Source organism: Meleagris gallopavo, chromosome 4, assembly GCF_905368555.1.
Source record: "Meleagris gallopavo chromosome 4, MGAL_WU_HG_1.1, whole genome shotgun sequence".
Classification (NCBI taxonomy): Eukaryota; Metazoa; Chordata; class Aves; order Galliformes; family Phasianidae; genus Meleagris; species Meleagris gallopavo.
In genome coordinates, this window is record NC_139407.1 from 32,117,880 (window position 1) to 32,139,208 (window position 21,329).

Here is a 21,329-nt window from a genome sequence, read left to right on the forward strand (position 1 = left end):
TGGGCCAAGCCTCCAGACAGCTTCTGGCGTTGTCATAAGAAGGACTCCTTCAGTATTTCATAGAGAGTACTGTAAAATATCCTCCCAATGTGGTCTCTACCTCTTTCCACAGAGCAAAAGTCTTGCTTTATGTTCAGCTTATGGTCCACCACACCCCTTGAAGTCTTTTCTCAACCTCAGCTGATAAATCGTTTTGCGTGTACAGTTCTTCAGACAAAAGCTAAGTATTTCTCAGCTAACTTCATGTGACTCCATATCTTCTAAGATATCTTTAATTTTCCAAGATTATACTATAGCCTAATGGGTTATCAGCTTCTCCTAGTTCAATGTGCTTTGAATAGTTAGTAATTGCATTCTTAGAAATTGATTGTCATGGACTAAAAAGTGTTTGGAAAATGTTATTTGAGGATAATTCTTGGGAGTTAGCTCAAAGGTTTACTGTCTGTGATGAATAGGAATAACTTCTTTGGAGAAAGGTGCTGTGGTGCCAATACATATGGGTTTGACTTTTCCTCAAGAACTGTTTGCCAAGTGGCTTTTTTAGGATTTTTCCCCTGGTCAGGAGAAAGGACATATATATGTTGTATCAAGAGACCTATGATGTAAAAACTAAGGTCTTTATGCTATGTATTTGTTTTGCATTTATTTATTAGACACTGAATATAATAGTTCCGGCCTATTCCACTGTAATATATAACGATACAATGAAGGAAGAATCTGATAAAGTTTTATTTTGCTGAGTGAACCATTCTCCTGAATGAGTACTCTGAGCACTGTAATGCTGTACATAACAGCAAATCATACTATGCTGTACCCTTGAAGTTTGGATAAATAAAATTTTGTGTTGTCAGAGATCACAGTATTTCTTCTGCTAAGTTTGTCTGGTATATAGGTCCCGCTTGCAACTACATTATCGTAATTCTAAATATTTTAGTACTTTAGAAAAATTTGTAAAAGACTCTTTTGGTCAGATTCTCTGCTAGTCCTTTAGATATCACTATTTTAATGAAGACTATGATTGATTGATTGATGAGTCAAAGTAGTCTTGGGGCAAGTGATGTGGATTCTGCAGCATTTACTGTGGTGGTTTGTGTACATCTGTTGCTGAACTGGATGTGATTTGGATAAAGCAGTTCTCTCTGAAGTACCCTTATAGAATCACAGAATCATAGACTTGCTGAGGTTGGAAAAGACATTAAAGATCATCAAGTCCAACCGCAACCTAATCATACTACCCTAACTCTAACAACCCTCTGATACTATGCCGTGCACTAATCCAAAAGAGGGCCAGGATCCACAGGAGGGCCACGAAGATGATCAGAGGGCTGGAAAACCTCTTCTATGAGGAAAGGTTGAGGGAACTGGGCTTGTTTAGCTTGGAGAAGAGAGGAGAGACCTCTCTTGGCTAGTGGTTGGCGACCCTGTGCATAGCAGGGGGATTGAAACTAGATGTTCACTGTGGTCCCTTTCAACCCAGGCCATTCTATGATTCTGTGACAATCACAGAAGCTGAGGTTTGAGATTTAATTTTCTCTTGACTTGCCTAAGAAAGCTTGTCTTTCTTTTGCCTTCTAGATAATTTTTCTTCTGCAGCAGCTCAGTTATGTATATAAATATATATTAAGTGGAAATAACCTAAATATTAGTATTAAGCTATATTTGGTATTTCCTGAAAGCTTTTGATTATTCCACCTATGTAAATGCTCATATCCTTATATATTACTAATGTACTTACTTGTAGTACATATTTGGTACTACAATCCATGAAATATTACACATTTATTATGTTGATACATTATACAGAAGATACTCACACAAAACTACTTTACTGAATATTTACAAGAACGATGATAGCAGTTAGAACAAATGTCATACTGCTTTGGAGATTTGCAGGATACAATTCAGATGATTTTATTCAGTCTGTAGTAACCCTCAACATTCCCTCACATGAAACACCTACTTAGTACCAAAATCCCCACATCTATTTTCAATATGAGCTTCTTTCACTGTTTGATTTATTGACACATTAAGTGGGTTTTCAAACCTAACAAATAGCCTGAAATATTTGTTTCACTTCCACTTTTTCTGTGGGGCAGTGAGGGTCAGTTTCTGTTCTGAGCTCTTAAATCCAATTTAGAATTAGCTGGAAATCATTAGCACTCAATATAAATTCAGCAGCAAGCTTGAAATGAGATGGTAGTTTGACTGGGCTTGTACAAGATCTGTCTTAAAGTGGAGGTAACTATTTCTCAACTGACACTTTTTTGTGTGTGTCAAATTTATTGAATAGTATTGTTCCTGCTGTCTCTGAAAAATGCACAATGCGTTTTCAGATTATTGATTGCTTTCAGACCTCAGGAGAAAAAGAACCTTGCCCAATGGCAGTCCCATTGCATACTTTTACAGGTAGACTTTTCAGAATTGCATGCTGGAGTATTTGTATCCGTTGCAAACTGAGGTGATATAATAAAATAGGCAAAATTTGCTAGTGGTGCAGTTCTACTGAAAAGGTTGAAAAAATGTAAGATGAAAGCATATATTGATTCCATATACAAATATTCAATCTTCATTGTTAAATTGGGTATTTCTACATTGCTGCTAAGCAGCTAGATGGCCATGTATACACTGAATTTTATATAAGGTCCATACAGATGTCAATTGTGCATATGCTTTGGAGATGAATGATGAAGTGGGAGCCTTGCCATTCAAACCTATTTGTTAGTGTGAAAAAGTAATCTATTAATAACTCATCAGATCTCATAAGTTTGCCCACCTTGTTCATCTTTGTGAACTAGAAAATATTCTTGCCTTTCCCTCAATAATCATCTAAAATTTCTGAGATAAGGCAATTGGAAGCAATTTCCCAGCTGCTGTTTTGTGACTGTATGTCAGTGAGACAGACCAGGAAAAGATGAAAGAAGGATCCAGTAAAGGGACAGGGAGATGCAGTATAGTCTAACATGGAAAAAGAGTCCTTGGGGAAGCATTTTCTCTAACAGAGACTTTGAAAACTGAGCTGTCTCTTTTCATTTGATTTTACTTGTGTTCAGGGCAAGAGCACCTTGTAAATTCCTGTAAATAAATGAGGCAGCATCAGAGAACACCTAACTCCCTCACCGATTTCCCCTTGTAATGGAAACAGTGTTCAAGACTTGGCTTTTTTGCTAGTTGTTCAAGTAATAATGGGCAATGCTCTTCAAATTTTGCATGCACTGCATACTGCCATTCTTCTTTACTTTTACTTGTATTGTAATTGATAACTATCATAAAATAATGATTGCATTGGAAGTAAAGCTTATGCGAGGTGGACACTTCCTGTTGCAAGATGAAATCTTATGTTATAGCAGTGCTTTTACTTTGCCGACCTAAAAAAATGTTCCTCAGAGCATACCTTGTCATTTTCTAGTTGGAGGAAGAGAGAGTACTTGCTTTCTGATAAAGAGGGAAAAACGTTGCATTTTTGTATAAGATATCTGAAGATCTACGGAAGTTTATATAAATTATTTTGAGCCCAATGGCAGCTTTTATTTTGATGAAACTTCCTGTTTTCTTTGGTTGAGGTTGTCTTTTTCAAAATAAAATGCTGGCACATAAAAAGAGGTGCAGTACTAGAAAATGAGTATTTGTAATTCACTATCATAATATTGCAAGTTTTTGAGGGTTTTACAATTTCTTCTTATGAATTTGTAAATGGCTCTGGGAAATTTGAATGCATAGGATTTTAAACTCAGAGGCTGGCTTAAGCTGCAGATTATTTTTGTGTATACGTAACGCAGAAGACAGGTAAGTGGTGAAGTATGTGCTGGACTTGCATATAGTACTAAGTGCCTGTACAAAAACCTACTGTATTTATGTTTTTGAGGTGAATGACAAAACGGGAGCCTTACCTTACAAACTTACCAGTTTAATTACAAGAATTGCCTGAAGACTAGTGCTCAAATCTAAGTAAGTAGTAGTAGATTTTATGTGAAACTACTGATTTTGTAGGAAATACAATAAATACTTATCCATGTTACTCCTCAAAGGTAACTGCAACTTCATTGCCATTTTGGAGTGTGCAAGTTGGCACAGTGATAGTAATAGGAATATTATTTCCAAGCAATTTATTTTAATTCCAGGTGTTCTCAAGTCCTATGATGACAATGGGGTGCAGTAAAAAGCAGTAGGAGAAATGCCTTCATAAGGAATGGGTAGACTTTTTCCAAGGTTCTCCAGCTGCAAAGACATAGACCCAAAACAGAAAAGATGATAATTTAAAATATGTATATATATGTATACATGGCAATAATAGAAACTGGTCATTTGGTTAATCAAGGAGTGTACTCATGCATGGAAAAAAAAGAAAAAAAAAAAAAAAAAAAAAAAGGTTTACTTCCTGTAAAACTTCAGCAAGTATGATGAAGTTTCCATACTGGCAGACTGTTATGAAAGAATATGAAAGGGAAATTGTTTCACTGGCTTAGGTCCTACATATGGACAATTTCTCTGTAATCATCCTTGAGAAACAGTACAAGTCTGGACTATTTATTTAATCAAATCATACATGAACCCAAAAGAAGTCCAGTCCAAAAAAGGCGTATCCCTTGAAATGCATTATCTCACAAATTAGATGAGAGCACTGAAGATTTTTTGAATCCTGAGATGCGTAACTGGGAGTAAAATAAGATGAAGTTCTTTTTTGTGTATGGGAAATCTTGCAAAACAGAGAACATAACTCTAAAGACATCATTAAAAATGACTGGAATTTATATATGTTTTACACTATTTACTAGGAAGTCATATAGGGAAAAAGACAGAGACAATAAGCATTTTAGATTGATTGTTTCATAGAATATCAGAAGGGTCCTGCAAATGTTCAAAACGCTAAGATAACTGTAATTTAAGAACTTTGCATCAGAAAGGTATTTCAGTATTAATTAACACAACTTTTCAAAGTTATACCAATAAACATTTCAAAAATGTTTGGCAAGAGTGGCATAGAAAATGTTCCCCTTTATCATTGCTTATTGGATATGCTAAAACATGAGTATGGCACTTCAACAGTTCTATAATCTACCTGCTCAAAGTCCTGATATGTAAAAAGAAATAACCTGACAGGGTTTTAATGAAAGCAAACAAAAGGACTGGTGTTCTCATGTGTTTATTTGATTTAATTTAGTAAGTCAGTGCATAAATAGCTCAGACACTGCAGCTCAGATTTAATCTCCAGCAGCAGTAGCAAATATGCATAATTTTTTTTTAATTCACTTAAGTAAATGTTGCTAAACATATATTCTGAGTTTACATTCTTTCTTCACTTAGATTCTTCAGCAATGATTTAAATTATAGTTTGTTAGTCTACCCCAATCTGTTTATTCTGCATAGCCATGATTTAACATGTAAGAAAAAAAAAAAAAATTGGTAAAGACATGAAAAATCTGTGTATTTTGAGTATGCTTTAATTTTGATTAAGCTTTTACTGGTGAAAGAAGTGTTTTGATGTTAATTTTTTACCACCTCTGCAAAATGACCCTTCCCCAGTATATTTACCCCTGTAATATCTGAGTGTTTCCAGTATGAAATAACTTCTTTCACAGATTGTAGTCTATCTGTGATGTGCAGATCCAAAATGTATTTTAATTTTTTTTCTTCTCCTATCAGGGAAGCGGGGAAGGAGAGAACATTTATTTTGAACTTGTGCAGTTCTTTTTTCCAGGAGATTCAGAGTGGCTTTTATTTTTTTTTCTTTCTGATCCTGTGTGAGCAGTGGGTCTTTTTTTTTTTCCTTCTTAAAAATGTTTCAATCATATCTGCAATGTGACATAACAGGTACCTAAATAATATGCTTCTCAGTAGCTTTCAAACTGAGCTGAGCTGAAAGAAGCATGTTCAGTGCAAGTAGAAAAAATACATATGGCTCAGTATGGCAAAAACACAGAACTGGCAGATTCTACCTTGACAGAGCAGATCTATATTTTCACTAGAAAGTAAATTATTATTGCAATCTGTAAAAGTGTTCACAATCAAAGTATTTGAATTTATGTGATTTTTTTTTCTTCTTGGGTCATGATGTAACTGTTAAAGAGAGTGGATGTGAATACTGAGAAGGGACTTAGTCTCATATGAAGATGCACAAATCAAGCTTGTATCAGGTTTTCTAACATTCCAAAAGATGACAGTTTCCTAAAAACCCTTTTCATCTCTTGAAAAACATTGTCATATCTTGCACAAGTTCATTTAGATGTCTTTACAGGACCGATGAAAAGCAGACTATGGAAGAGCTCCACGTCACAGGCCAGCAGCTCCTTGAGTTCGTGCTGCTTTAGGATAAAAATCCTCTATTCTATGTTGTTTTGAAGAAAGCTGTCTGGGAGAATCCAAAGTGATGCCCAGGAGTGAATTAAAGTTAAGCATACAATAAAAAGGTTGAATACTCAAATGAGAGTGGTCCTCTTTGCTTGAGCAGTAAGGGTAAAGACAATGATTTGTTAAGCAGTAAGGATATGCCCTTTAATTCCTAGGCAAAGGTGCCAGAGGATACTGGGATGAAAAATTGCATTGCTGTGATGCGAGGTGATCTGTCTGGCTTGATGCACTGTCCCAATAGGCCAAGGATTGGATTCCCCTGAATGTGCAACTGACACTTTCTACAAAGTGTGATTAATTTAGCTTTCTCTGCATGTGTATTATTTTTAGTTTACATGAGATTAGCCCATCTGTTAATTTTACTTGGATTTTTAAAAAGAGGCTTAAAAGAGAGAAACATTCTGTTTGTATTGTGAAAATACATTCATCCAGTCTTCATTGTTTTACTTAAACTAATTATGCACCTTTTCCATACGTAAAAGAAACATATGCATTTTATTACATTTTTATATGGATGAGGCATTCTTTTTTGACAGTTTACTGAAAGGTGAAAAAAGAGAGCTCAAGATGCTGCTTAGAGCCACAGCCATCTTTATGAATTGCTATTTACTAATTTCCTTTCCTTCTTGTCTCCAGGGAACATGAAGGTGGCCAAGCTCATCACAGTAGACTGCAAACTGATTGAAGCCTCTGAGGAGGTAATAATACTTTCTCATTCCTCTTCTGTTTAATCTTGACAAACTAGCTGTAACTCGCTGTGGATTAGCAACGTACAATCTGGTATGGTAGAACAAGCCAAGTTTAAAGTGTGTCTTTAAACTTCATTAGGGGTTTTTCATTCCTACATGATTAGAAAGCTGGTTTTTGTTTTTGTTTTTTGTTGTTGTTGTTTGAATCTGAGCTGCAGTAAAAGCTGGGTCACTGGGTTAATGGACAATAAGAAACAATTAATCTATAAATCCACTGAGTTAACGTAATGATTTAAAAATCTGTTCTACATCTTAAAGGATTTAGAGGATGCTGTTTTCCCTTTCTGTTGCTTGTTAAAGTAGAATATAATTTACGTGTTCCAGTTTAGAAGATATTTTGACTTCCAAAGCAACCAGTAGTGCTTTCACTTGCCTGTGGTACTTATTTTCTTCTTAGCTGATTGTGTAAATCCTTCGACTGTGTGGTGCGTATTTGTCAGCATATGCAGTAAACCTCCCTCTGAAAGATAGTGAGTGATTTTATGAATGTTGAATGGGTAACCAAAACAATAGTGTGTTTCTTCCACTCCACTTGAGGCAATAGATATTTTGCACGGAAGACATTTTAATCATATCACTGTCATACTCTGCCCTGTATCTAGAACTAAGTATCAGTGCTGGAGCAATCCTTGAAGCCAGGTGAGTTTTACTGTAAATATTTCCAGCATGGTTCCTGTTTAACTAGTTTAACTAAATGCTTGTATAGCATCAAAACCTGGATATCAGAATTTTTATTTATATATATATATGTAGTAAAAGCTATGATAGTATTAATGCTATTGTTGAAACTGTGCTAAACTTCCAAATATGCAGACTGAGACAGTGTTATATATAAATATTCCATGCTTGTGTACATATTTATATCTTTATCAATAGCAAGCAAAGGTGTATTATACTAACAAAAGTACTGAATGCATTTTCAGTATGTATATAGGCTTGAAAGATCTAAGACATAATGAAAACTGTTAATTACATCATTTCAGTCAAGTGTTAAAAATCTTGGTGACTATAAACCCTTTTGTGAGGACTTGGTCATTAAAATAGCTCCTTACAAATAAGAAGAGAATAAGTGGGTGTATTCAGGGAGGGAACTGGAGGTTCAGCAGACTAATTGCATATCACAACAGATAGCAAATTGCATGTGTCTGATAAATAGAGAAGAGCATAGAAATCCGTGTCCATCCATAAACCCCCTTTGCCTCTTATCCCCCAGCCCAGACTAAAACATTACTTGGTCTTAGAAGCAAATAGAGCTGATATAGAGATGCCTTTATAGAGAAAAGCAATTGCTTCAAGATGGACCACAGTGGTTGATAAAAATAAATAATGAATAAATAATAGTATGTGCTGTGTTCTCGACTAGCCTAAGACACAAGGATTTATGTAGAGATCAATCACCATTTTTCTGAAAAGTATTTGAAATCTGTTCCAGATAGACAACACATAGTAAATGCACAGAACCAATTCTCTCATGTAGGGTCTGTGATTATGAGGCAGAAGACCTGATCAGCATATTTGCTCTGAGTGAACCTAACTATGGTAAGTTCACTTATCTTACACTGAGGCAAAACTGGAGATGGATGGGGAACAGATTAGGACAAACATCCACCTGAGTTTTTACAAAGTGGCAGCATTGTAGTATTCTAAGGGTTAAGGGTTTTAAGCTTCTTTTAATTGGAAGTAAAGATTGTGTAAAAGTTTTCTTTTTATAGCATTAATCTACAGATTAATGTTTCCTGTATTTTAATGACATATTCCCCAGCAGCAGAAGAGTGGTATACTAACGTATAATCAAAGTCAGTCATAGCCTGCTGGCAAGCAATGACCTTACCTTCAACTCATCATGCTGAATAAAGAAGGGTTCAGCCTTTTTTATTCTTTAACATTAGTTTGTAATACAAACGCATAAAAGGCACAACTTGTATTTTTTTGCATGCTCTATAGAATGTTGGCCAGAATAACAATGCAGTAATATCTGCTTTCTTAAAGCACTTTTCTTTATTTTCTGGTTGAAGTTTGCCAAGGGGTGTGTGTTTATGCGTGTGTGTGAAAAGAAGAGACAGAGATACAAAAAGGGCTGAAAGTTCAGCAGATTTTCTGAGATTTCAAATGCAGTTTGTGTGTTGCATGTACCTAAAAAAAGAAAAAAAAAAAAAGAAAAAAAAAAAGAGCATTAGCTAGTTTGGGCAGATTTTAATCCATTGTACTTAGACAAGGCTTCCACTCACGACTAACTGTTTCCTGAGGCATTTATTAGTTCAGGCATGTATTCTCTGGATTATAAAGAGAGCATATTACTATATTTGAGTCTATCATCTAGATGTGTATGCATTTTAGTTTATTTTTGTTGCACAAGGGAAGCTAAGTTTTTTTTTTTTTTTTTTTTTTTTTTTTCTCTCTGTTTCCTTTGAAACCTTCCTCTCATGCTGCAGTATTAGGGGAGGAAAAATCTGTCTAGCATTATACGCTGATACAATTAAATGCAGAAGCTGGCTATCATTTCCATGTATTGGCTGCAAGTCAGGAAGGTACCCATAAAAGTAAATATATATATATATATATGTGTGTATATATAAATCTGTGTGTATGCATTCATGTATGCATATATATATGTATACATAAATAATAAAATATAACTGAAACATGGTAATTATTTTTCTCGTCATTTCAAAATGGATTCCACTCCTTTTGTCTTTGCCAAAGTAAGATAAATCTAGTGTTTCTTTCAATCCATCTTGCAGTATTTATCAGCTCAATAAACATACCCTGGAAAACCAAAGAGAAACTATTGGTGTTCTTTAGCAGAGAATGAAACAAAGCCAAACATTCTGAGAGTTTATGAGAGCATGTAAAAAGATCATTTCCTGAAAAAGTCCCTAGTTAAAGTGGAAAGATCAAAATGGCCTGATAGGGAGATTGTGTTAGTCACAAAATACGATGCACGTTGCATTTTGGAGCTGTCATCTACTTAACACTTACTGTTGATGGACTGAAGAAAAGTTGCACCTGTTGCTGCCCTATTCAATGTGGCAACAATAATGAAAAGTGTAGAGGAGGTGTAGTGATGAACAATATAGATGCTAGAAGGAGCCAGCCTTATGCTGTGGTGAGTGAAAATTCCCTTCCATCAACCTGTGGATCAACTGAGACCTATGACTATAGATTCCTAGCTCACTGACAGAAAAATAAGCTGTACAACCTTACTTTAAGAACTTAAGAACTACTTACATTAAGAACTATACCAGCTCAGCCCGTCAGTGCATACTACTTCATACTACTTTTCTCTACTGCCCTGATGTATCAGATGCTTTTTTTTTGGTTGGTTGGTTGGTTGTGTTTTTTTTTTTGTTGCTCCCTCCCCCCCCCCCCCCCCCGTTACTAAACTGGGAAACAGCCTACATTATTTGCCAGGCCCATCAGAACGACCTTGCAGATGCTCAAGATGCAGTTATGTATATATGTGATTAACCTACGTATAATATCATCTCCTCAGCACACATGGAAATACTAAAAGTATAATAATGAGTAGGACAGGTCAGAAATTTTACATCAGAGCTCCTTCTATTTATATATTTATCTATTTTATTCAAGACTGTGCATTTCATGTTTCAGTTGGAAATTCAATTATCTGTGAAAAGAAACTGAAAGATATCCCCACAAAAACAAACAAACCAACAAAAAACAACAAACCAAAACAAACAAAAAAACCCAACAACCTAAAAATATATAAGGGTGTGGTTATGACGATTAGTGAAACCTGTGTTGGGTGCTCTATGTGTTCCTCTTGATCTTCAGGGTGGGGACTGGGTACCCCCATGGAGCACCAGGTGGGTCAACAAGAGAAGAGATTGTATGGTATGTATGGTTACTAAGTCAGGAAATCTAGTCTAGGGATGATAGGGATGATATGGATATAAGGCATCTATACAAAAACTTTGGTAATGTTTTTTTCAATTCAAAAATTTTTTATTCATGAATTTCATGTTTTAAGTTTTAGGTTCAGGTATATTGCGTAGCCTTTTCAGTTTTTATCTCTGTGATTTCATGTGGCCATAATGTTGCACATTGATTATTGTTTTATTTTAGTTTAGTTTTAGTTTAGTTTTCCCTAACTTCTGATAGTAGTTATTGTTGAAAATCTAACATACTTGTTGCATTGTGAAACAATCACTGTTTTTGTAGGACAGTTGCTCAGGAACCCTGAAAAACCGGTTGCCATTTTCTAAAGCTTTTTCTACATCTGGTTGCAAGCAGAGCAGTGAAATCTTTCCTTCGTTATGAAGAAAAGAATGGGGATGGGAGTGAGAGAGAGGATGAGAAGAAAGTGAAACTCAGCCAAGTGCACTATGTCCCCTTGGGATTTAATGGGCAGCTTATAAGACTTCATGCACTAAAGGATTGATTGGCAAAAGCTGTGGCAGTCTTCCTAAGCCAACTCTGACAAAAGCATCCTTATTCTGCCTTTGAGCTAGGTTTGGTTTTCTGTTTTTGTGTGGGAGAACAGAGTGTGCTATATTAAAGGAGCAAAACCCTTGAAAATTAAGTTGTCTGAGATGCATGCTGCTTTTTCACTTGTGATTTTGAGAGGACAGTGGAAGTGCTGGATTTTTCATCTTTCTGTAATCTCAATTTTACATTGATGGTGAACCTCATCTTCAGGAATAGAGCATAGAATATGAAAGATTGTTCTTTATGTAAAAAACAGCTTGAGAAATCTTCTAGGAGACCTAATACTCACAGTTACTCAAAGTGCATTGCTAAGTAGCAGAGTTATCTTCTTTAATTCTGCTCAGTACTGTACATTTTTTACTTTCATTCCTTGTTGCCATGCATTCACCTGGGATGCTTGTTAATCTGGTATTCCTATTATCAGCATACTTTGAAAGAGACTAGATTTCCACCAGAAATCTTGACATATATGTAAATCTCCCAGTTAGGAAAAGATAAAATACCACACGTTGGTGCCTATAGGTCAACCACGTGCTATATAAAATAAGGTTCTGTGTAGCTGAAATAAATAAAAAAGAAAAATCATCAATCCATTAAAAAAAAAAAAAAAGAATGTATTCTTTAATGAACAGTCCTTTCAAATCAGGTCTGTGATTAAATACTTTCTCGGAGTGTATATACTAAGTAACATAGTATATCTCTGTGCTGAGGAGTGGCTGCAGACTACTTCAGAGATACTTTGTTTTCATCACTGAAATGTCCACCTTTGCTTGCTACATAGTTCCCTCTGGGAGGAGGATAGAGAAAAACGCTTTGTACTGGATCTTATGCTCTTAGATTACTTTGCAGTTTTCTTCGATGTGTGGGGCTCTGGGGGGGGGGGGGGGGGGGGGAGGTACTGCACATCTTTTGTTTTCCATTTTCCTTCTGGGGTCTTTGAGGCCCCTTCCAGCCCAAATCATTCTTGGTTCTATGATAATGCTCCTTCTTGATTGCGCCGTTGGGCACCATAGCAGAATGTCCATGTGTTTGCTGCTGGTGTGAGGTGCTGCCTGAGTTTTGTGAAAATAGTCCCTTATGTGCAAACACTGGAATAGCTCTTGTTAACTGCCAGAGGTGGAATCCCCAAAGATATATTGTAATGGGCATATTTGAATGAATTTCTGCAAGTTCAGTAATGTAATTAGGAAGCAACTACCTGTGTTGAGCCCTCAGATGGTGCCTCACTGGGGCTTGGTAAAATATTTACATCTCAAACAGAAATTCTGTGAGATTTTGTATAATTTTCAGCTGCTTTGATAAAGTCAAGAATTTTTGCTGTAAGAAGAGAAAAATATATTTAGCAACTGTGATGTGGTTAATCACCTTGTTTGTGTAAATTACAGGGTCATTTCTGAGCCACTGAAGAGAGACAGCTATGAAAAGAGTCCAATGCAAACAAGTCTGTATCGAATGAAAAATTTCCATGAAAGAAGTACTAATGCTTATTGGAGAAATAATGGTTAAAATTCATGTAGACACTCCTCTCCAAATGCAGAAAACCCCATCAAAATCTGAAGCTATCCAAGAGAAAGTGTTATAGCCCTCAGGAAAAAGGTGAGACAACTTTTCAAGTGTCTAGCAGAGCTTTGTGCATTTGTTCTCCTGCAGTGAAACAGAATGGGAGGAAGTATTGTTTAAATTATGTGATAAGGTGGTGGATCCACCCTTGTTGGGAAGGGCACTATGACACCTGTGACCTTCTTCCACTTGCCTTCCCTGGCAGACAGCAACTCTCCTATGCTCTCCTGTCAGCTTACTTTAATTTGTGGAATTAATGTCTTGCAAAATTGTGCAGTTGTCTGTGAAGACATGGGACTGACTTCAGGGCAGGGTCTTTGTGTCTCTGTAGAAAAGCTTGTTTTCCCTGCTACACTGGGTCTGGCCTAAAAACTTTCAGAGTAGCTTTCTGAGAATGTAAGCATGCCCTGGGCTCAGCAGGATGTTGCTGAGATATCATGAAATTGTTGGTGTCCAATCACACATGTTGTTTGATAAGAGTGTATGTTTACCATATCAGAATACAGGAGAAATGATTCTACTTACTGTGTATTTGCTAGCCTGTGGACAGCGTCTAAATGCTCAGGCATTTTACTCTATTTACATGATGAAGAAGTAACTGAAAGGAAAGTCATAGGTTCTTCTATGCTCTATCTTTTAATCCTGGGGAGAATTTGCCAGCTTAATTTGTCTGGAGTTGAACATTCAAGAGCTTTAAACATGAGTGATAAGGGACTTCTAGAAAAATTGGCGTGCTAGAACAGAAAGTTTTTAATGTTGAGGGACTGTACATTGAATAATGTTGTGAGACTTTGAAATTTAGTGTTTTTGTTGTTTTTTTTTAAATTTTGTTTTCTGCAACTTCTGAATTCATCTTTCTTTTCAGGTGTCAAGGATTTTCCAATAGTTATGCATTTGATTATTTTAAAATTGAGGGTTTTGTTTGTTTGTTTGTTTTTTAAGCCATAGGCTTACTTAATTTTCTAGTCTGCCTACTCTTTGTCTTTGTTCAGAGCATAGCACTTACAATTAGTATTTGGTACCTACACCGTGCAAAAGTCTGTGTGATTAAATCTTTGATAAATATATTATTTAGATAGTTATATGCACACATATGCAGTGTTAATATATGAGTTCCTGACTCCCTGCTGGAACTTCCCTCCTGACTGGGAGTAGGGAACCTCAGCTACAGTGAAGTGAGTGTTGAAATTGCAAGTGGTATTTATGGTCAGAACTTCCTTCATTAGAACCTTTCAATCCAAAGAGTCAGTCAGTCTGGTTGGCTGACACACTGAAAACTGAACATCATCAAAATTATTAAAATTCCTCCCCAGTCAGCCAAGTGGATGTATATTTCCACTTCCTCCACACCCCAATTTGTTCTCTTTTTCTGAGGTGTCAGTAACCAGTCTGTCAGCAGCCCAGTCCAGTCATATCTGCACATGAAAAATATTCAAATTAACAATAAAACACACCTCAGCTGAGGTTTCCTTCCTAGTACAGCACTATTTAGTACAGAGTTTCTTTTTAGCAGCTCATTTGATGCTGGACGCCTGACCTCTGCTACCATAATAGCTGTTAATGGAAACTTCACCTCCTGCAAAGATAAGATGGATTTTTGGCAGCTGTGAGAAATTGTGAAGGGTAAGAACAATCTTAGATGGAATCAGAAGAAAAGGAAGCATATGTACCTTGAGAAACACTCAGCTGGTTTTCATTATACACCAAGCCTGTATTTATTACAGCGACAAGCCAAGAGATAGAAATTGATAGATCTCTGCTCTCTAACCAAGGAGGCTGGTGTCGGCTTGATAAATCCTTCCTTTCTTCTAGATTGTACATGTACAAGTGACTAGAGCTATTCAAAACTACTGAGAGTCTGTCTTGCAAATGTCTTCTGAGAGCCTTCTTTATCATGTTTTTCTTTCAGTGTTGCTCCCTTGTCTTTAGCTCTCCTTTCTAAAGTGGAAAGCAAAAGAAGTAAAACAAGAGTTGTTTCTTTTTACATGAGTAAAACAAGTTGTTTCTTATTACAACAATTTTAGTTGATTGGACATCAAATAAATTAATAATTTCTTTAAAATTCTTTTCACTAGAAACTCTTCCTAAGAATGTGCAAATGCTGAGAAATACCTCAGAGCACAGAAAAGAGTAATTAAAAATCAGAATTTGAAAACTCAATCATTAAAAGTGTAAAAAAAAAAAAAAAAAAAAAAAAGTAAAACTGCTCTTGAAAAGAGACTGGTTTAAAAAAAGGGGAAAAATGCTTGTCAGGGAGAATGAGAATTGTTTTGTCTTTTATTCAAGTCTGGAAAACACAAGAACTTGCTGAGCTGTCACTAAAGATAACTAGACAACATCTACCAACCAGAAAACGTTTGAATATGTCACTGAAGGCACTGTGAAGGGAGCTAAATGAATCAAGTGAACATAATGCCATGGCAAAAAACAAACAAACAAAAAAACCATTTAGTTACAACTGAGTAAACATGGAAATATGTTGCTGTAAATAAGTGTGGGGCTTAGTTACAGGTTCTCCACATTTGAATTGAAAATTGGGTTATACAAATCAGATGGGAAAGCCTTTTGGAATTCTTTCTGAAATTAACTTCTAGATTAAAGGAGTGGGAGACAGGAGTTGTCTTTTTAGCTTATCCAAAAAGGATGGGAGTTGAGAGTATTTCAGAAGTTTCCATTATACTTGTTTGGTCTGTTGCAGCTGCTCCTGGAGCACTTTGCTCCGTTGAGATCATAGTAGTCCATTCTGCACTCCTCTGGAATAACCTGTAAAAAATCATGGTGTGCTGTGTAACTGCCACCAGTACAATCCTCTACTTTTTCCATTGACTGCTGAAGTTGTAAGTGCACACTCTATTGTGGTAGAACTTAAATTGTTATCACTGCTGGAAGTGCCAAAATTCAAATCAGAACTTCAGTAGTGGTTTAATACTGGCACACTCTTCAAGTGCTGAATGATTGAAAGTTGCATACATCCTCATCCTTTGGAAACAAAGCAGTATATGTAGGTAGAATATAAGATGGTGTCAGGATGGAGCAGAATTTCCTCTTCTACAATAGCAATTTAGTTTCTTTCTCTTCTTTAGGCATATTTAAATATGGGGAGTAATAACTCATGAGCTAAATTACTTCCACCTGTGTTCTACATGCCCAATCCCATGAAGAACTGTCCAAGTTAAGAAGTTTAACCTTGTTCTCATAGAATTTAAAGCTGAAAATTTTAAATAGTGAATAGTTCCATGTTAAAAAACATTGCAAATGTCCAAATCTCATTTAATAGATGAATTTAGTCATGCATCACAATAGTTCATGTGTTATATGAGCACTAAGCAGAGTGCAGTAAAAGGTGACTATGAATAGTTCTGAAATCACTGTGATGGTTTTCCTTGACAATTTGTTTAATTTTTTCACAACAAGTAGTTAAATGATGAACTACTTGGACATAGGTCTGCAAGAGTACCCAATTTCCAATGCAAACAAGACTGTATTACTCCCTCCATTTTTGAAGATCTGAGCCATTGGTTCTTGAAGTTTTCTGGTGACAGCCTCATCAGACTTTTTAGGCAGAGATATGTGGAGGAAATTACATCTACTGGAACTGGAGTTACTTCAGAGAAGTAGCTGTACAAGGGATAACTGCTGGCACTTCATTTCAAATCGCTAAAAAAGAAGGAAATTCTTAACAGACTTCAAAGATATATGCATTTTTAAATTATTTTTAGATGGAACTCCATTTTGCTCTTTTGCACCCTTCTAAATTATGGCTGGAATCTTAAGGAAGTAATTTTGTTTTCCGGTCTATGAAAGCAGCCAGTATATTTTTAGAATACAAGATAAAAAGCTTCACTATAGTTTTTTAAGAAATATGTCTTGCTGGATCAGCTGTGGAATAAACTGTTGCTCTGCAATTCCATCGTTTATGGAATAGTCATTATTATGTTGCTAAAAAGAACTTTCATTTTAAGTCAGAGTATCTCTTCATTTACTTGTACAGTTTCTACTGGAAAACTTTGTTCAGCCGTTATTTTTAAGCCACTGTTATCTCAGTATAAGAAGCAGAGTTTTAGCATAAGAGAAAATTAGCTCACAGGAAATGGAACCCTTAATAAATTTTTAAACGTTGAGTTATAAATGGTGTTTAAAAGCTATATTTGCTTCCTAAGTATTCCTCTTACCCTACAAGTAGTGACCCATAGTATTGCATTGGTTTATATTTCACTTCACATACTTTTTTAATCACCTAAACTGGAATATTTTGTTTAAGCTTACTCTTTGCTTGACTAAGAGAGACAGGCATCTCTTGGAGGCTGCATGGTCTTAGCTCAGAAAACATTTTAAAATGGGGTGAACTGCCCCTGGACATTCTTCTTCCCATTCTGTCTTCCCTGACAAGGTCTAGGTTTAGAAATAGAAATGTGCAGCCATCCTTCAATACAGAGGCTGTGTGTTTACCACCTCTAGTAAGGTTTTATTTCTAGAATAAATGACATACACACACAGACAAAGACATAAAAGATCCACAGATGCTTCAGAAGAAAAGACAGGCTTGTGAGAGCTGCATAATGTTTTCTTGTAATATTTGCAAAACTGGAATAGTCACAGAAAAAGATGCTCAGAAAAATCATGCCAATAGCTGAAGACCTTGCAAAATCTCTTGGTTCTGCAAACCAAAACAAAGATATGACATAAGCAGACTCCTGTAAGCACTTTCAGCAGCCCAGGGGAAAACTATGAAGTTTGGCCATTATGTACTTGCTTTTTATACATAAGAACGGGCAAAGAAGTTTATGTATAGTGTCTCTGTTAACATATCAAATAGTTTTGACCTCAATTAGGGAGGTCCCTGACTGTACTTTTGTTGGCATATGAAGTAGATAGCACTGTTAAGCAATTGGAATACCAGTGGTGTAAATGTGTCCTAGAATCAGCTCTATTAGAGTTGACTATTAGCTGTGCCAAAGCTCAGAGAGTTTTTATGAGATGCAGAATCCTTAAGGCTTCTATATCAGCTCTTGCATGTGGTTAGAAATTTAGAGGACACAGATGATGAAACAGAGAGATGTCTAGGACTTCTGTGTGTCCAACATTTTGAGCTGCTCTGCTTTATGTTGTCTTCCCGAATTCAGCAGAAATCTACTCTTGTGGCTCACAGTCTGTTTTAGTATCTCTAAATGAGTTGTTGGTTTGAGCAGCATGTTTGTCACATGCTAAGTAAAAAGGATCCTTTAAACTTCATATCACACTAATTTATTTCTGACTGTATCTCAAAAAATTTGCTACTAAAATCAGAGTTGTAAAAATATATCGGATTTCAGCCTGTGTTCCACTTTTGCAAAGCAGGTACAGGCATAAAAACAAAGATTTAAAGTATGTGTAAGATTATGTTTGCATTTAGCTGCATTTATTTGCTATGACAACAGTGAAGAAGGGAATTGGAGTATCTTTTCAGTTGCAAGCAAATAAGTATCTCTGTACCCTTTAAGATCAATACATTTTTTCACCAAGGTAATTTTACATCTTTTGTCGGATTAAGGTATTTTTGTAAATCAATAAATAAATAAATAAAAACAGACCCAAACAAACAAAAACAAAACTACAACAAACACACACACACACACACACACACACACACACACACACACACACAAACCACCTGTACTGATGTGCAGTAGGTGAATAAATTATGTTGAATTTCATCTGATTTGCTTTGCCTATGTACATTAAATTTGTTCAGTGTGGTTGAACAGGTTAGGATTCATGGTTCTCGTATTTATTGGGTCTAAATATTGCAACACAGACTCTAACCACATGCCTTCCTTGAATATAACCCCAGGATATCTTCCACGTGGACATTTAAGAGATCTATTGGCATGGTTGTGTTTTTTTTTTTCCCCTAAATAAGTCTTTAAATGCCTTGAGTATATGGCTCAGCATCTCTGATTGCCTATGGGGATTATTTATGGTCCAATTTGAGTTTTCAGACATAATGAAAGCTACAGACTGGTCAGTTATTTGTTATTTTTGTCTGTTAGTCATGAAAATTTCTCTGAGTAGGTCTGTGTCATGATATGGCAATCCACATGTCAATATCTTGAATGGAATATAGAAAGAGGAACAAGCACCGTCATACTGCAATTATTTCAGCGCATGTTTTTGTTGTATTATTTTTTATTTTTTTTAATTTTAAGTGCATCTGTATGTTTTTGTCTTAGCTAATGTCTGGTAAAAACTAGAAACATTAAGTTAAAAAAAAAAAAATGCACAAACAGGCTACTTTCCAAGAAACAGAAGCAGTTGGAGTATACAAATGGGACATTTTGCTAAATGAAAGAAGGAGATGTTTAAAATCAGACTTTCCATTTAGCAAGAGCAGTGTAATTGTAGACATGATAAAAAAAAATCCATTAAGTAGCTTTTGAAAGGTCTGTAAACAGCTTTTGAAAAGGGGGATGTCCATTTGGCAGGGGTAATCCTATTAATAGGAGATTTCTACAATACTGTATAAATTCTTCTGCTCTTGTCTTCCCCTTTCCCATTTTATTACTATTCATATTTGGGTTGTAGAATTTGGAAGAAGAGCATCATTTTTCTTCAACTTGACACTTTTATTTCTTTACAAGCTGAAGTTTATCAGTGAAGACAAAGTAGACCAGGAAAGATGGGAAGTCAAGAAAGTCAGGCTGAAGGAACTTTCCCAATGAGCATAAGGATATTTGAGAATGTCAGTAGTAGGACTTCCTGTTGAAGCCTCGGGCATTGTTCTAAGGAAACTGTCTGATTGCATACCGTCATCCTGCTCTGCGCTTATTTATCCACAGTCTCCATAATCATTTGTTTTTTCGCTTTGTAGGCACAGTTCTCTCACAGCTATGAGTGTTCTACTTTACTGCTTTGCCTAGCCACCTGATTTCCAAAGTACTGATACTGAGAATCATTCTTCTAACAAAACAGTGCAACTGAGATGAGAATCACAGCATGTATATTTTCTGATGTGTACGTTATCATAAATTTATGGTCAAGAAAAAACACAAATTTCACTTACTAGACAGTATTACATGTGAGTGTGTGGTATCAATAAGGAACTAAAATGTCAGGGCAGTAAAGATGCCGTGAGAGAACTGTGAGATGACTTGTAGAGATATGCTAGTGCCTTATGTTATTACCGACTATCTGAACTGAGGAACTTGTAAAAAATGACTAGGTTGTTAATCTTATCTATCTAGTCTTACAGTAAATATTTGCAGCTGCAGTTTAAAGTTAGCATTCTTTGAATATACAGCCTGGTGCTTATTGCAAATTTTAGACACTAAGAGAAGAGCTTTGCAGAGTTAGAATTCTACTGTTTTGTATTTGAAGCCTTCTAAAGTGGGAACAAGCAGAGGTATGATTCTTGAGATTTCTTGTATGTAAAATGAGTTCTTTGCACTGAGGTTTTTAGTCCATTAATTTGATGTATATATATATATATGTATATATGTATATTAAATAATGTAAGCCCATTATTTAATACTAAATAACGTGAATCACCATTCACTTTGGAACCAAGTTACATTTTAAATCGGCTGCTCAACAGAAAAATGAGCTTTAGTTGAATTTATGAAGTAATAAGCTTTTTTCTAGTAATTGTGGTGAGGCAAAGGAGGAGCAATTGTTTGAAGCGCTGATCCTGATTAGTTTAGAATTGTAAGGATAATACGCCTACAACTTTAGTCCTAGGAATGCCTCTGCATTTAAACAGCAGAAGAAAGTATATATAGAATGGAAATAAAACAAACCTAGATTAGATTACATGTTCAGTAGTCTTCCTAAATGAAAATAAAGAATTGGAAGGATAATAAAGAAAAATCCTGGTAACAAATGCAAGAAAGCAATAAAGCATGTATTAATGATGAGGGTATCAAATACAGATAAGAAATTTCCAGTTTAGGAAACAGAAAACCACACAGATTTCCAGTATCTAATGTATTTTTTTTTTAATATCGAAAAAAAATGTCTGTCTGGTAAAATTTCCTAAAGGCAAAGTAATAACTGAGGTAGATCTTGAGAACAATCTGAATGTGATAAGTACAAATGTGATATCTTCCTATGAGCCTTGAGATGCTTTCACAGTTCAAGAGACAGAGAGTTTGTTGGGAAAATGAGTGGAGCCATGAGGGAGGCACATCTTCAGATGTCGCTCCCCTGTGCTTCACTAAATCTGCATTAATTCACTCCAGCTGAAAATCTGCT

At 35.7% G+C, this 21,329-nt stretch overlaps 1 protein-coding gene across 49 annotated transcripts in view; it reads left to right on the top strand.

The window, feature by feature from the left end:
* Positions 1 to 21,329, top strand: part of LOC104910702 (uncharacterized) — a 158,977-nt gene that overhangs the window by 63,632 nt on the left and 74,016 nt on the right. For 21 of the 49 annotated variants that reach the window (XM_085222786.1, XM_085222758.1, XM_085222783.1 and 18 more), the window contains 2 exons: positions 6,982 to 7,043; positions 12,929 to 13,139. Coding sequence is in view for 18 of the 49 variants with exons in the window: in XM_085222758.1 (XP_085078884.1) it covers positions 6,982 to 7,043; positions 12,929 to 12,940 (74 nt within the window). In the remaining 31 variants the exon portion in view is untranslated. Of the gene's footprint in view, positions 1 to 112; positions 3,946 to 6,232; positions 6,385 to 6,981; positions 7,044 to 12,928; positions 13,140 to 21,329 lie in introns of all 49 variants that reach the window. The other 28 variants (XR_014883006.1, XR_014883008.1, XR_014883010.1 and 25 more) reach the window with 4 other exon arrangements.